The sequence below is a fragment of the Ostreococcus tauri genome (assembly GCF_000214015.3).
Source record: "Ostreococcus tauri WGS project CAID00000000 data, contig chromosome 09, whole genome shotgun sequence".
Classification (NCBI taxonomy): Eukaryota; Viridiplantae; Chlorophyta; class Mamiellophyceae; order Mamiellales; family Bathycoccaceae; genus Ostreococcus; species Ostreococcus tauri.
This window is the reverse complement of record NC_014434.2, coordinates 189097-205269: the sequence shown is the minus strand read 5'-3', so window position 1 is coordinate 205269 and position 16173 is coordinate 189097. Positions and strand designations below refer to the sequence as shown.

The following is a 16173-nucleotide window of genomic DNA, read 5'->3' as shown; positions in this document are numbered from 1 at the left end:
CGTGTGCGTCACCAACGTTGAGACGCTCGCGAAATCATTCGTCCTCAAAAACGTCGGGTACGGATCGATGATCATGGAGGGGAGTTCCAGTGAAAACGAAGACTCGTGAGCGAATAGGACGCTCTGTTGTAACGGCAAGCACGAGCGACGAACTTCATATCTTGACGCCTCGATGTCGACGCGCGTGGCGACGGCGTCGACGACGGCCGCGCTTCGACGGTCGTCCGCTCCACACGCACCTCGCGCTCGCGTCGTGCGTGTTCGAGCGTGTCGAGAGTGCGTGTCGTCCTCTACTTCATCCTCGTCCTCCAAGTCCTCGAGTCTTCTTCCGCGCTCGCTCGTTCGCTCGCGATCGCACGCGCTCGCCGCGACGTCTCGAGAGCCCAAGGACGACGCGTCGACGAGCGGACGTGAGGACGAACATGGCCCGGACGAGGACACGGCGTCGATGAAGATCGCCATGGGACTCTTGGACTTTTACAAGCGAGAGGTATCGCCGCTGCTGCCGAAGAGCTGCCGGTACGTGCCGACGTGCTCGGAGTACGCGAGACAGGCGTATAAGAAGTACGGCACTTCAAAGGGATTCGTTCTCACGGCGTGGAGACTGCTGCGGTGTAATCCATTGCCGCTGTTGGGGGGGAGCGGTTACGATCCTCCGATGTGGCCGCCGCCGTACTTGGGCTCGGATCCGGCGGAACTGTGAGTGAAACGCAATAGCTAGGACGTTACAACTTCTAATACTAGCGCTAGCTAATGTACTAACTCTGGTGATCTTGTGTCTATTTTCAATAGTCCAAGCACGCCGGCGCGGCGCCCTTACTGTCCGTGTCCAATCGAGCGCTGAGTAAGACTCCGTACATCGCATCGGCGACGGTACCAGACGCGGAGCGCCCCGACCACATCGTCGATAAGTCCCTTTTGAACGACTTGGACGACGATTTCGGGATATTGGATAAAATTTTCAACGTTTTATCCGCCGTCGCCGCGTCGGCGCAGAGCGAAAATTCTCGCAAGCAATGCACTGGCAAGTGTACAGGCACTCCGCTTGGAGGACGCGCAAGCGCCTCGGCGAAAGCTCTCTCGAGCGTTCCTGCAGTGCCGAAGGGATCTCCCGCTGACGCACGCGTGTTCGCCGAAAACGTTGCCAACGCATTGGCGAGATCTCCATCGACCGCTCGCAACCCCTGCGCTAATCTGCACGCGATGGTTCTAGCTTCAGAGACGCCAATAGCAGTGTGGACTGATTCATCCGCTGCCGCCAGTACGAGCGGGATTGTCGCATAAGATATCAGTAGACTCATATGCACGTCGTTCCATCGCTCGTGATCGGTCAAGTGCGGAACCAACATCACTAGTACGCGCACGGATCGCACGAATGTCTGTGATTGGAATAAGCCCTTCATGACGAGCAAGACAAGGCGGCTCCACGAAATCTCCGCACTTGGGAGTTTCTCCGGGACAATCTCAAGCAACTCGTCCAAAGTTTCAACCAGAGGGATCTCCGGGTAGTGCGCGCCGCGGGGTAACGGCGCACACGATGTGATGACATCGAACGTCAGTTCATCGAGCGGGCTACACTTGTACAGAAAAGTATACGCGAGATCAATCGCACACGAATATAGCTCGACGTTTTGCGTCCTCAAGCACATCGCCCCGCACCAGAACAATTGCGTATACATCATCACTTCGTCCGACATCATATCGCAAAGCGATGCCGCGAGCGTTTTCAGCAAATGTTGCGCGAGCTCGCGCGCCATTTTATTTTTCTTATCGTTACCTCCTTCCGAAATCGACGCGCATACGCATGTGGCGGAGAGGAGCGCCGAGAAGGCATCCTCATCCATGGGCACGTTGAGGGATATCAGCGTCATCGCCGACGCGCACGCGAGCGAAAACGACGGTGAGCGTAACAGCCACCGTCTGGCTTCGTTCGCCCATCTTTGCGGCAAATTTTCATCCAGATCGATTGCGAGCGGCAACAGGCGAATCAGGAATCTAATTTTGCTCAACTTCCAAGGTTGGAAGACATCGTCGGCAAACAACCTTGCCAAGCGAAACACAGGATTCTTACCGTTCAATGCGCGCTTATCGGCGGTCAGACCCATAGCCAAATTACAGAGAAGTTCTCCGCAGTGCTCTCGAACCATCGCTTCGGTGGTCACTATGAGCGTCACCACTACCGTATGCGCGAGCACGGGCAAATGGAAACGAAAATCCTCTTTGTGAACCGCCGCGAGCTCGGAGAGAAGAATAATTCCGACATCCGCGGGAGAGATCTTTGATGATGGCTGCGTCGCCGACTCTCTCGATGGCGCTTGTTTTGAGGATTCTCCTTCATCTGACTCCAAGGCTCGGAACGAGATGGTGTAAACCAACTGATCAACTGCTTGCTGCGGTGAAGTTTGAGCGAGCCAACCGCTTACGACTTTCGCGGTTTGCCAAATTTCTCCGTGATCACTCGTCGACGCCATCGCCGGCACTTGTTCTTGTAAGAATTTTAAAGCCGGCGCGACGTTTCGCGGCTGAGCACCCATGGCTATCCACAGCTTTCCGACTTGTTTGGATTGACGTTTTCTCACCTGCAGCGTCACTTGAAATAAAGTTGTCAAAAGTTCATCAGATTTTTCGGCAGCTACGAGATGGGGCAGGTGCAGAGCCGAAATCCAAGGGATCAGAGACTCGTAAGTTTGTGTCCTTTGTGCCTCAGATCTTGCTCGCGTCTCGTTGAGCTCTCTCTTCCAAAATTCGAGAAGAATTCCATCTTCGTGTTGAGGGACCATCTTCAAGAGATCTTTGAGCTCGTCGATAAGGAGCTTTTCGTCTCGAATAGGCGTCGAATCCGTACGCTGAGCTAAACCGGAGCGTTGTTTGATGAAATGGAGTAAAACTTCCGTCGCTGATCGGACATCGGCGTCATCATCCACAATTTTGTGCAGAACTAACGCGATGAGGTGAGCAATCGGTAGAGCGCGCAGAGTATCCTCGCTCAGTTCCGACAGGACGAGGAGATGCATTTTCGACACTTTTTCGAGCGATGAATAACACAAGTCCAATGTCGTCCGAAACGACGAAGGATTCGAGCGCAGGAGATTCAAGATCACTCGATGAGGAAGTTCTAGACCAGGACCATTCGACTCCAAGATGAGCTTGTTTGCCCAAGCAAACACTTGCTTTGGCGTCTCTCGCGCGAACTGCTCACTGACACTCAACGACGCTAACGCCTCGCGTGCCGCGTGAACAACGTCGCTATCTGTCGGATTTTTCGTGTAATCGTGCGCGAGCTCTCCTATGAGACAGTGCACGTAGGCACGGGAAGTCATGTCGCCCGTATCACCGTAAGTCGCCATCTGCTCTTGCCAGACGTAAAATTCGTCCCATAAATTCCTCTGAGTCTCCACGGGAAGACTTTTTACTTTCTGCACATCGGTGAGGACGCCGCCAATTATCGCTGCCGCTGCGAATTTGAGCTGATTTATTTCGATGGATGAGCATTCACTTTTCGCCGTCTTCAGATATGAGCAAACCATCAAGACAAAATTGATGGCCGCATCCAAGCTCGCCGCCGAGTCCTTGCTGGAAGCGAAAACGCCATCGACGGCATAACCTTGATACACTTGACCGAATCCTATCAGCATGCTCAAATCTTCGCGTTTGTTCCTTTTCATGAGAGAAGACCTCAAGCCGTCTTGCAACGGCAACAGAGCGCTCAAAATGATCGTCTTTGATTGCTCGGGTACAATTTGGAATAATCGCATGATAGCGTCGACTTCACCGTTCGAGTATCCTAATCGTGGAATCACCGTTTGTAATAAGGCTGGAAGTGAACCGCGATGACCAACAGTCACAACTTGGCGAATATCAGTACTAGTGGCACCATGCGCCACATCACCAGAGCAAACGAATAACATATAGTTCTGCCAAAGGTTGTACTTGTACTCGGTCGGGTTGACTGGCACTACTAGGAGCTTTCCATCTCCTTCTGTGACCATCATGGACTGAATGCGCTGGTACGCTTGAGCGTGCGCCGTTGTGTACGACGTGGCACCCTCAAGCGCAGCCTGAATACTGACCTCTCGAATGAATATCGATACATCTTCGACGTCCAAAAATCTCTGCACCAGGTCGTACATGGTTTTGCCACGTTGATAACTTGCTAGCTTGGATATTTCTTCCAGTGCTTCGATCGCTCTGCATCGCACAGAGAAATCAGCATCGCAAACTAAGAGCAATGACGCGGCTTCTGCTCGCTCCCAATTGCACTGAGGCTCATCTTTGCCCTTGCTTCGCAGGCATGCATTCCACGTCTTGCAGACGTGAAGAAGTGCGGTTACTGCCGACAGTCGCGCAGCTGGCGCAACATCTCTCAAATTTAAAAGCGTAGATGCGAGCACCTGGAGCACATCATCTCTGTTGTCAGCCTTTGATCGTATGACATGAAGCAAAAAGGACTCAGCCGCGTTCCGGACCGAGACCGATTCGCTGCTCATCATGTTGCACGCAAACTCAACATTTTTCATGGAAACTTGACTCGCGTTTGTGAACCTCAAGCACACGAGAATCGCCTTAGTCACAGAGACAGACGATGATGGCATCCAATCCGCAACGAGCTTTGGCAGTGTCATATCAGCGAACGCAGACAAAACACCATCGGAACGAGCATCGTCAAAACCCACTGTTTCCATGGCGTTGGCTGTCACGATGCAAACGGCGGCACGCACCGAATCATCGTTTTCATCCCGGAGCATTCGCAACACGCGCTCACCATTGTCAGCGCTCGCTTGTTGAATGGCTGTGACGCACTGAGCCATGGCCAGCGGGAGCATCGTATCATCCATATCGTACCCTAGCTTGATCGCCCTGATACACAACGTCAAGCTCTGAATGGCGACTTCTACGACATCCGTTCTCTCACACGACACACCCTGCAGAACACCTCGAATTGCTGTTAATAAAGTTGAAATTTTCATCTTTATATCGATGCCAGATTTGATTCTCGCATCAAGCATTAACCGCCATGGTGTTATCGCATTCGCCGCATATGGCTCCGATTCCTGCGAAATCGTTAGTCCGATGAGGACAGCACGAAGTGGCACCGCCACATGGGCGTGTTTTTTCTCGTTTTCATTCGTCCATCTTAAGACGTCAGCAAGGACTGAGTTCGTAACGTCGACATCCAGCATCTTCGGCGGACCACGCGACAGAAACCGAGATGCCACGACGGTCAGCATCGTCGACAGACAGTGCCTGAAGTCGCTCTTTCTATGAGTGGCCACCCACTTCGATGGATTGAACTTTGTCAAGACTTGCGTCAAATTCATCGACGCGTCACCAAGGGGATCCACCGCGCACAACGCAAACGCCAACCAATACGCCTCCCCTCTCGTAGATTGACTCTGTCGCATTCTTAGTCCATCCGCAATACTCGCAACCAACGCCTCGGGCGCGTTCGCGTAGAGCTCCCGCGTCGCCAGCGAGAGCGTCTCCGCCCGCGTCGCCACGTCCAGATTAACAAACCTCAACTCCTCCGTAATTTCCCCCCATCGCTCGCGATCGGGCGCATCACCATAAGACGTGGCTAAATCCGCCACGTCTTCTACCAGCATCGCGCACAGCTCGGACGCGCACGCTACGGCGCCGAGACGCGCGCGCCGCGCGCTCAGAATTCCCAAAGTCGCGCGCCACCACAATCGCAGCGTGGACTTACTCCGCGTCTCCGCTCGCGCGGCGACGATGCGCTCGAGCGCTCGAGCGAACTCGTCCTCGCTCACTTCGAGCCACCTGTCGAGGTCGAGGTCCAAGGCTCGCGGGGTCCAACCGCACAGTTCGCGCGTTCGTTGCGCAGCGGTGAGCGTCTTGCTCGTCGACGGCTTGTTCGTGACGGCGTCGCGATCGTCCAACGCCAGCGAGCGCTCGAGAGTGCGAGTGAGCTCGTCGACGGTGGACGACATCGCTCGTGCGCGAAGGCGCGAAGGCGAGCGAAGATGCGTGGTTGCGAGGATCGATGTGAGGCGCTTTGGGACAACGCAACGCGCAGATACTGGCGAGACGACGAACGGTGAGGAAACCTGATCATGCTACGAAGGCTACGTTATGACAAATAGAACTAGGCATCACGCGCGCTCGCGTCTTCAACGTCGGTTCTCAGAAGGCTCAGTACGCTTTGCGTTTTCGCTTTTCAATTTTGAGAAACGTGATTAGCGCACGCGGGAAATAATCAATCCACGACGCGCGCGCGCGTCGATGCGCGCGCTTGACGTCCAGACTCACGCCTCGACCGTTCACCCATGAATACACCAAAAAGTAATACAGCGCGACGAGCAGCATAACGAATCCCAAGGAGACGTAATAGCTCGCGCCGGCGGTTTCGTGATGAGTGCTCATCAATTCGAAAACCCCGCCGACGCCCACACACGTGAGCTGGTCGCAGTAATACTTGTTTAAATAATCGTGAACCTTGCGCGACCTCTCCGCGGCACGGCCGCTCTCGTGCGGAAAACAAGACTTCAACATTTTCCGACACTCAGCCTGAACATCCGCCATGTGCGCCGCATCGCAACGCACCAACTTTCCTCGCTCCCCGTTCATGTACGACGCGTGCCTGTCGCACTGAAGCACCTCGCAGTGATCCGCCAGGCACACGTTTGCCCCCGGAGGGATCTTGTCGCCGTGTCGTCTCTCCATATGTTTATCTACGTAATACTCGCTCTTGAACACCTTCCCGCTGTACAGCGACCGCCAGTATTGTTTCGAGTGCCGCACGCGCTCCTTGTGCCGCTCGTGCTCGTAGAACACGTCCCGGATGCGACTGAACGGGCACGTCGCGGCGATCTCCGTCTTCGCTCCCTCGGCGACGGGGTAAAAGAACTCTTCGAGCATCGCTCGAGCCTGACGCGAGCGCGCTCGCGAACACGACGCGGCGACATCCGCGGACGCGCGTTCGGGATCGAGGGACATGGCGAGAGCGAGGACGACGGGTCCCGTCGCTCGGAGTCACCCGCGCGTCGATCGTATTGCGAGTGAAGGACTGAGGTCGAACGACCGAATGCACTAATCCAGTTTTGGCTACCCGGTACCGGTATAATACATTCTAGTGACTACTTGCGGCGAGCGGCGGCGCTAAATAAATCCGCGAATGCAATTCTCTTGCGAGCTAATTTACCGGCGAGCACGTCTTTCGGCGCCGCTCGTTTCGGCGCCGACGCGGGTTGTTCGTTCGCACGAGCGTCGTCGACTTCGATGACGCTAAACATCGCGCCGCGCGCGTTCGCAAAGCGCAGGAGTGGACAGTCGACCACATCCAGCGCATGACCCCATAGAACGTTCGAACTGGCGCCGTCGCCGGTGAACTTGACGAGACCCGTGAGTGAATCCTTTGTGACGAAGCCGTCGCCCTCGTATCCGGCGTACCCGCTCTCGACCGTGTTCTTCAACACTTCCTTGCCGAGCTGTCGCTCGAATACTTTTTGTTCTACGGTCCCAGAGGTGATGAGACGATAAATCGTCACTGGCTTCCTTTGGCCATCGCGCCAAACGCGACCCATCGCCTGACGATCATGCGCTGGGTTCCAAGACACGTCCATTAGGATCAATCGATTAGCGCCGACCAAGTTCAAACCGGCGCCGCCGGCAACGACGGAGAGGAGCATGACTTGTCCGCCATCTCCATTGTTGAAATCCTTGACGATGGACGTGCGCAAATCGACGGGAACGGTTCCATCGAGGCGCGAGGTCGGTAAATCCAATTTTTTGCAGATTTTATCCGCGCTCGCGAGAGACGCGGAGTAGCCCGACACGATGACGACGCGCTCCAAACAGTCGCCGCGATCCTTAAGAGCCTCGAGCATGCGCTGCAAGACAGTAAACTTACCAGAACCGTCTATTCCACCCCCGTAACCGCTCGGTAACGCATCTGCCATGACAGCTTTGAGTTCATCCACCGAAGTCTCAGTCGTTGTCGCGCGCGCGATGGCGTCTGATTCAACCTCGACGTCGAGTTCCTTTTCGGCGTCTGTTTGCACTTCTGCGACCGAATTGGCTTGCATAAGAATTTGATCCACCTCGTTCGCCGCCTGTCGCAAAATCCCGATCGCACACAGAGCAGCGGCGCCGAATGACGCACTATTATCTTTCTTCGTCCAAGTCTCTACCAATTTTGCGCCCGATTCGTACGCCATCCTCTGCGATTGAGTTGGAGGACAGAGCACGACAATTTCTGTCTTCTTTGGTAAATATGCCGCGTTTGTCGAAGCTTTACGACTCAAAATCTTTCCAGATGTGCGACGATTCAGCTCTTCTGCCATCTTGCGCCCTTTCGCTATTTCCTGTTCGCTCGCGCCTCGCTCGTACTGTCTCTGAATCGGTTGCGCAAAATCGCGCTGGAAATCTTCTAAAGAACCGAGAATGCCCGGCTGCGCAAAATCCAACACAGCGGCGTACTCGTTCAAATTGTTCTGAACTGGCGTCCCCGTAAGCAACACTCGCATCGGCGCCTCAATCTCTCGCAACGCAGTCATCGTCTGCGAACCCATGGCGTTGCGCAGTCTGTGCGCTTCGTCGCAAATCATGAGCTCCGGCCTCATTGCTCGCACTCGCGGCGCCAACCGTCTTGCCGTCTCGTATGACATCACAAGAACTGGCCAGCGATCGAACGCGCTCTTCGAATCCGTCCTCGGCTCTGCGCACCACCGATCGCACGCCGCGTCCACGGCCTCGGCATTCCCTTCGCACAGCGACGCCTGCGCGCGAACGCCTCCCAACCATTTTTTGAACTCAGCACCCCAATTTCCGATGAGCGACGCCGGACAAACCAAAACGGCCCGCCGACACGTCGGCTCCCCGCTCGGACCCTGCGTCAACATCGTCCACAGCACCGCGAGCACTTGTAGGGATTTTCCCAAGCCCATCTCATCCGCTAAAACCACCCCTCGCGTCCCCGCGTTCGAGCGCTCGCGCTCGTCCAATCCGTGCAGCGCTCTGTACATCCAACGCGCGCCTGCTCTCTGATGCTCTCGAAGTTTCCCCGACACGTACGGATCGCACGTCACCCCGAGCTGACACCGCGCGTGCTTCTCCCTCGAGCACATCTCCTCGCACTCCGTCGCCGTCGCGAACGTCAGCGCGCCGCGCGCCGAGGCGTCGTGCATCGACCGAACGCGCACGAGCTCGTGTTTCACCGGCGTCTCCTTCACGACGCCTCGCGCGGACGACGACGGACGCGTGGGTTTGGTCGGTGTCTCGCAGACGACGCGCGGGGCGATTGTCTCGCGATCGTTCGCCGTCGCGTCCATCGTTCGTCGTCGTCGTCGCCGACGCGTCGGCGTCTGTCGTTTCGATTTTAAGTTTGATGGTTTCACTTTTTTGATGAATTCACTCTCATCGACGGCGCAGACGCGCGCGCGTCGGGATCGAGCGTCATCGCGATGACGTCGAACGGTGATGACATCTTGTTCAACGCTGTGCGCGTGAACGGGGGCGCGTCGACGTCGAGCGACGACGGTACGACGGCGAGAATGGCGGCGAGAGCGCTAACGAGAGAACTCCTCGAGCGAGTGAAGACGAGCGAGGAGCCGGACGCGCGGGCGATGACCATCGTGCGAGCGTTGTGCGATGGCTCAACGCACGCGCGAGCTCAGGATGAGCTCGCGAATCGCGCGCGGGAGATGGTTCGGGCGTGCGGGCGGTTTGCGAGTGGGCTGAGCGCGGAGTTGGCGAGCGGGCTGGCGAGCGCGCGGACGAGCGCAAACGCGCGCGCGCTCACCAGGGCGCTCGTAGAAGTCGTGTGCGAAGGATTTGATGGGGATTTAGCGAGGGAGTGCGCGAGCGCGAGCGCGCATCCGCTCACGCGAGCGCTTCGGGCGCACGCGGACGCCGGGGCTGGTTTGTTGGAGGCGACCACGAGCAAAGTGTCGAGCGGGTTGAGTCGGGATTTCGAGGCGATGCGACCGTTCATCATGCGTGCACTATTAGAGTACCCCGCTCCGGCGCCGAGAAGCTTGTTTCCCGCGCTCTTACACGCTCGGTTGATGGGAGCGACGTGTGGGAACGGAGAGAGCGCTCCGGCAATTTTAGAGCTGTGCGCCAGAGCGCTAGGAGCGTACAGAGCGCCGACGAGCGAATCCAGGGCGTGGATCGCGTCGGCGGCTGGTGAAGTCATAGATGCGATAGAATGCCGACTCTACGACGTCGGAGATGACTCCGCACGCAACGTTTTGGCGTTGGTGACGGAAGGATTGGTACGGCAGCTGCGTTCTGCGGCGCTCGACGGTGACAGCACAATGCCATTCATCGGCGCTCTCAAACGATTGAGCGAACATGGGGACGTGAGCGAGTGCGTGGAGCTGATACCTTGTTTATCGCTCGTGCAAAGTACGGACGAGACGGCGGCATTGCTAGCGTTACTGGCGCCTCATTTTCCACTCGATGGACCAGCACGTTCGCTGAGTTCAAGGCATGCGTCTGCAGCACTCATGCTTCCGAAGGAATCTGGAGCTCGTTTGGCGCTCTCTCTCGCAATGTCTCGAGATGCACAAGGAGTGAGTATGAATAGCACGCGGAATGGGAGGCAGCTGGGCGACCGTACTCGAGATGGATTCATGAGTCGTACGCTTTCAACAGCTTGGTACGATGGTGATGCTGACAGTATAGATCGAGTGCGAGCGTGCATCCGGGACGATGATGTCACATCGTGTACGCTAGAGCTTGCGTGTCTAGTGCACCCTTCGTCCCATGTGCGCGAGTGTGCTGCTGAGAAACTCAGGGAAAAGCTTTGTGGGAAGGCTGCTCACGGGACGTCTGAAGTCACGATGATATTGTTGCACCTTCACACGGAGTGCGAGCGTTCAGCTCGCATCGATGATGCCGCGAAAGCTGCGCTGGCAATGCTGACTGCGCTAGCTGCTGGAGCATCGGACTTCGTGGCGGCGCCCATCGTTTTGCGCGCCATCGCTCCGCTTATGAGCACAAAACCAGGCGAGAGCGCGCCTAGTCCGCGACTGCATGCTCTCGCACTGAGACTTTTGGCTGAAATGTGGATAAATAACCGCGAATTCGGGGCGCGCCTGAAAGGGGCGTTAGAGGATGCATCGACTTCACGCGAACCGGCGGTCGTGATCGGATGTGCCAGTGCCTTTGCGGCTGCCGCAAGAGCTCATCCATTCAGAGCCACGGAGTTTGTTCTATCTATTCAAGGTTGTTTGAAGTCGAAATTTCCAGCAGCGCAGGCGTTAGCTCTGGAAGCGATCGACACTATGTGTGAATATGATGCGCTTGATTTTTTCCCGGCATTCAAAGTGGTCACGAGGCATATTCCGAGCCTCCCTCAGCACCCATTGGTGGCACAAAAATGGATTAGACTCATTCGACACGCCGGTCGAGACGCCTCAAAGTATCCCGACGCGGCAGTGACTTTCATCGAGATTATTTGGAACGCGATAAATACATCGAGTCATCCGAGGGTTCGAGGCGAGGCGTGGAGTTCCTTGAGTCTTTATGACTCTGAGCTCATATCTGAGATTGGTGCTCCTTCGATGTCGGAAATCGCACAACACGCCTTGTCAGAAAATCTTGGAAAACCATTCGATGGTGCGATGGCGATGCTACGAACCGTGACGAAACAGGAGTTTATTGCTCTATCCCGAACTTCCTTGATCGCGAGAGATTCGCAGCAGCTGACGCATCCACCTCCATCTGACCCACTCATTTATCGAGTGACGCAAACAATTCCCAAGAAATTGCTGGACTCCCAACCGTGTGCAGGTGCTCGTTTACTGATGTTTCGTCCACCAAAAGGCCGGTCCGAAACGTTGATGAGTAGAGATAAAGCCGAATCGTACCGGATCGAGTTCAATCGAGCCGCAAAGGAAATGCGTTGGATTGATTGGTGGCACGGCGGCCTTTTGTATCGCTCTTGGACTCGGTTCTCCAAACGTTGGTTCGATGCAGAGGTGTCTGCGAGAAGTGGAGGCTGTGATATTGACGACATGCGTGCGGAAGCTCGAGCGAGTATGAATGCGACGGCGATGAAATCTCTCGAGGACGTGACCACCCCTGACGAGTTACAAAATATTGCCTTGTTCCTTGTGACACCAGCTCTCGAGAGTGAAGGCGGTTTTGGCGCGGAATTGGGTGACTTTCTGCTCTCGATACTGCAAGAGAAGATGTCTGTGGTCGGTGCTGAGCGAGGTTTATGCGTCGCACTCGGCATTGTTGGAGGTTCGCTCGCAGACAGAGGCAATGAAAGACTGCCCACCAAGATTGCCGACGCACTCATTCAGCAGTTGAGCGACTGTCAAATAGACGGTGCGGACAAAATGGGCGCAGTGGCGGAGGCTCTTGGTTTATTGTGCCATGGTTTATCACGCGATGTGACTCAAGGTGAATCATCGTCATGGCGCGTCGATCTCACTCATCGCATCTGCAGCGTACTTTTCTCATGTCTCAACGCACTTGGCGCGTCAGTACCATCGATTCAACTCTTAGGCATTCGCTCAAGTTCGGATGGAATAGTAGCGCCCAAGGGAGACGTTTCTGACGCAATCGCCGGTTCTTGTGTCGGTTTATCGAGAGTGTTTTGTGCTTTGGATGTTTTCGACGATGAGGCAAGGAGAACGACAGCGTGGGTTGAATTCTTAACGAATGAGGTCACCCAAGGAAGTTTCCCCCACAGCTTGGCGCTACCGGTCGCGCTGAAGCCTATGCTTGATCGAAAGCACAATATCCAGAGCGAGACTGTCGCGCTGACAGCCATGACAACGACGGCGTGTTCCGAAAACGCCCTGATTCGAGCGGTCAGCTGTGGTATCATGGGAATCATGCTTGATCATGGATGCGCAGTTCCGATTGAAATGTGCCAACGCGTTCTCGGTGAGACATCAGGTAAGATGCGAGATGACACCACGATTTCGAGCGCGCGAGCATTTTTCGCATTAGCTCTCTCCAGTGCACTCGGTGCACCTTGGGATGGATATGTCAAGTATGACGCACGAGTCAACGCAACATCTGATGAAAGTTCAGTGTTCGCGGCACCACTTTTGTGGGGCGGCATTCAGGGGAAATCTCAGGCGAAAGGTATCTTGAAGACAATCGAAAGCGTTGCTCTTGCGCCAGACGAAATTGCACTGAGATCATTGAGAGATATTTCTACGTGGACACTGGCGATGTTGTCCGATAGAGTGGCACAACTTGCGGTGCTTGTTTCCTCCGGAACACATGATTCGAAGTCTTCTGTGTCAAACGACACGGTGATTGGGTGCATGATGCAAGCCATTTTGAATGTGAACGTCGCCCATCCGGACGAACGTCAGATGCGGGGCGCGGCTATGGCTTTTAGCGTGCTAACAGAGTTAACGCGCCTGCCGAACGCCGGTTGGTCAAACGCGTTCAGTCGTTGGTGGCGAGTTGCGACATCAAATCAACCAGATGAGGCAAAGTCAGCCCGCGAGGCTCTTCAAAGCGCGTGTATTCGCATGTGTCAATCGCACCCAGAGATGTCTCTCGGAAGACACGTGTTGGAACAGATTGCCACAACGTCTGAGGCCGAGTTCACCAATCTATCAGCAGAGGCACAATTATTGATTATGCGCGGCGCTCCGTCCGCATGCTCTTTGAACGCAGAAGGTGGAGTGACAGCGGTTGAACGATTCATCAACATGGCTTACCTCTCACGCGTGGCCAATGGATGCGTGTCTGAACTTTGGAAGAGTTTGATTAGCGTCAGCGAAGACGATGTTGCTTTCGCCGCGGTGCGATCTCTCGCGTCTCGGTTGGACCTGACGAACACCCACATTTTGGACGAAGCATCTTTGTGCATTAGTAAATTCAAATCATCGACGTTGCGGGCCGAGGCCGTGCGGACGCTCCGTCAGGAAGTGAAACCCATCATCTGCGCGAGGTTGTTCAAGATTGGACAAGCTAGAGCCGAGACGCTGATATCGCTCGCGACGTGGCCAAAGGAGACAAGAATGTTGACGCTGAAGCTCACCGCAGGACATATCGCACGTTCAACGTCCACGCTACGCGCGCAGATGATGCACGAAGCGGTCAATCTCGGGGATTGCACCGCTATCCCTTGCATCGCCATTCTTGCGGTCGCCTGGGGACCCATGTCCGCCCTCTTGAATGTCGCATCCATCGAGCAGTGCACGGCTGCCTTGCCGTGCACACTACCACATCTACTTAAAGGTGAACTGTCCGGTTTGAGCGACGCGATAGTGTCCAGCGCACTCAGGAATTTGAAAGGGGCGCACGCGCGAGTCGCCATCGATGTCTTATTAGAAATGCGGAACGACGTAACGAACGCAGTCTGGGCGCAAGTCGTTGACGCCTTAGCGTAGCCAATCTGAATACAATGCAATTAATTTACAGCTATTTCCACGAAGTTCTTCGCGTATCCAACGGTCTTTGCCCAGCGCTCCGCATCTTCTCGACCTATGGCAACCATTTGTTCGAGTATCTCGTCGCTCCCGGGAAGGAACGCGTACTTGATCGTGTCGCCCTTCGTGTAATCCCACTCGGGTCTCGGTTGTCCTCCTGCCGCGTCAGGCGAGATGAGAAGTCCCGCCGCATCGTCGTCTCCCCATCCCGCCCAGAACGACGCCTGCTGCGCGAAGACATCACCGGTCTCCGTCCCGTCCCCGGGTTGTGCCTTGCGCCACGCGTCTAAGAGCGGAAAAGGACACACACGGATGCTCTTCTCGGCGGTGAGCGGCTTCGGCGTCAAGTTGTGCCAACCGCCGTCGACGCACCATTTATCCCTGTATCGCCTTGCCGGCCACCCGCAGTAGAGCGGAATGTGACACGACGCCAAGAGCGCCCCGATCAAATCGTCGTACGTCTCGAACGACGACACGAGCTCACCGTCCAGGCCAAACTCTATCCCACGCTCGCCTTGCACCACCCGTGGCGACGACACCGAAACGAATAAATTCCCTCGCGAGCACGTCACGTGCGCGTCCGTCGGGAGATTCGCCCTCAGAGCCTTCTCCAGCACGCCGCCCACGCGCCCGACCACGCCGTTCACTCGCGTGTCCGCCAAAACTTCGGATAAGATGCGTTTGCCGTCAGCGGGCGTCTTTCCGCACGCGTGCAAAGCGGCGACAAGTGAGCCCGCGGACGCGCCCGCCACCGGCGTGTCCTCGCGCATGACCCCGAGCTCGACTAAGACCTCCCACGAACCGACGAGCTGCGGAAACACGAACCCGGCGGCGGAGAAACCGACGCCGAGCGGCTCTTTGGACGACGACGTCGACGACGTCGATGACGACGAAGACGACGCTCGTGCGAGGACGCGAGACGCTCGCGTGGGGGCGCAACGAGCGATTTTCGACGTGATCGCTGGAGCGGTCGATTGCGCGGCTCTAGCGGGGACGGACGCCATGAAGAGCGAGCGCTTCGAAGTGCGGCGTGGTGAGAGCGACGCGCGAGAGGTGAGAGCTAGGTGAATGCGTTACGTTAAATCGTCGTAATCATCATCGACGACGTGCGTCGTCTGCACGGTGTGAAGCAGACGCTCGGATCCGAACGTGGTAGAGATCCGGGGATCGTCGGCGGCGTTGTATCGCCTCCTGACGAGCTCGCGAAAGAACGCGTGCACGACGTCCAAGTCCACGTGACCGAGCGTGGCGGACGTGCGCAAGCCGCCTCCCGGGGGAAGTACATCCAACGATCCCATCCCAATGGAGGATTGACGGCGATGACCGAACGAATCGGACACGCTTGAAGCTTCGCCGACGGTTTGCGGGAGCACGAACCGTCTCCGCCGATGCAAGAGTTTGCGCCACAACCTTTGAATCACACCGCCCAGACCACCCCCCCTCGCGTCACCGTCCCCGCTCTGTTCTAAGTCTATTTTATTCGCCACGATTAAGCACGGCACGGGTAACCCACCGAAACCGTACAGGACGCACGCTAACTCTGCGCTCGCGAATCGCTCGCTCGGCGTCCGCGTCGGCGCGGAAAACGTTCCCATTCGCGCCACCTCTCGCGCCCACGCCTCGCACCGCGCCCCGCTCGACCGCGTCGACGCATCGTGCACGATGATGACGCCGTTTATCTCATCGTAAAATACCCCACGCTCTCGCTTATACTGTCGATGTCCTCCCACGTCCCACAGTTCGACAAAGTACCCGTCGTCGCGCGTCGTCGTCCCGCGCGTCGTCGTCGCGTCCCCCCCCCCCC

At 56.3% G+C, this 16173-nt stretch overlaps 7 protein-coding genes across 7 annotated transcripts; 2 read left to right on the top strand and 5 right to left on the bottom strand.

The window, feature by feature from the left end:
• Positions 1–172: 172 nt before the first annotated feature.
• Positions 173–703, top strand: OT_ostta09g01340 (Putative membrane protein insertion efficiency factor; the record flags this gene model as incomplete). Its single annotated transcript, XM_003081077.2, has 1 exon — positions 173–703. One exon carries the CDS (start codon positions 173–175, stop codon positions 701–703), a length of 531 nt encoding a protein of 176 aa, XP_003081125.2.
• Positions 704–785: 82 nt separating this feature from the next.
• Positions 786–5948, bottom strand: OT_ostta09g01330 (Armadillo-type fold; the record flags this gene model as incomplete). Its single annotated transcript, XM_003081076.1, has 1 exon — positions 786–5948. One exon carries the CDS (start codon positions 5946–5948, stop codon positions 786–788), a length of 5163 nt encoding a protein of 1720 aa, XP_003081124.1.
• A 202-nt stretch (positions 5949–6150) lies between these two features.
• On the bottom strand, positions 6151–6954 carry OT_ostta09g01320 (unnamed product; the record flags this gene model as incomplete). Its single annotated transcript, XM_003081075.2, has 1 exon — positions 6151–6954. The coding sequence occupies one exon, from the start codon at positions 6952–6954 to the stop codon at positions 6151–6153; it is 804 nt and encodes a 267-aa protein (XP_003081123.2).
• A 140-nt stretch (positions 6955–7094) lies between these two features.
• Positions 7095–9287, bottom strand: OT_ostta09g01310 (SNF2-related; the record flags this gene model as incomplete). Its single annotated transcript, XM_003081073.1, has 1 exon — positions 7095–9287. The coding sequence occupies one exon, from the start codon at positions 9285–9287 to the stop codon at positions 7095–7097; it is 2193 nt and encodes a 730-aa protein (XP_003081121.1).
• Positions 9288–9419: 132 nt separating this feature from the next.
• On the top strand, positions 9420–14330 carry OT_ostta09g01300 (Armadillo-type fold; the record flags this gene model as incomplete). Its single annotated transcript, XM_022983311.1, has 1 exon — positions 9420–14330. The coding sequence occupies one exon, from the start codon at positions 9420–9422 to the stop codon at positions 14328–14330; it is 4911 nt and encodes a 1636-aa protein (XP_022839589.1).
• Positions 14331–14350: 20 nt separating this feature from the next.
• Positions 14351–15373, bottom strand: OT_ostta09g01290 (Patatin/Phospholipase A2-related; the record flags this gene model as incomplete). The annotated part of the gene is made up of 1 exon (XM_003081071.1): positions 14351–15373. The coding sequence occupies one exon, from the start codon at positions 15371–15373 to the stop codon at positions 14351–14353; it is 1023 nt and encodes a 340-aa protein (XP_003081119.1).
• Positions 15374–15442: 69 nt separating this feature from the next.
• Positions 15443–16173, bottom strand: OT_ostta09g01280 (P-loop containing nucleoside triphosphate hydrolase; the record flags this gene model as incomplete). The annotated part of the gene is made up of 1 exon (XM_022983310.1): positions 15443–16173. A coding segment is annotated over one exon (731 nt), but the record flags the coding sequence as incomplete, so codon positions are not given.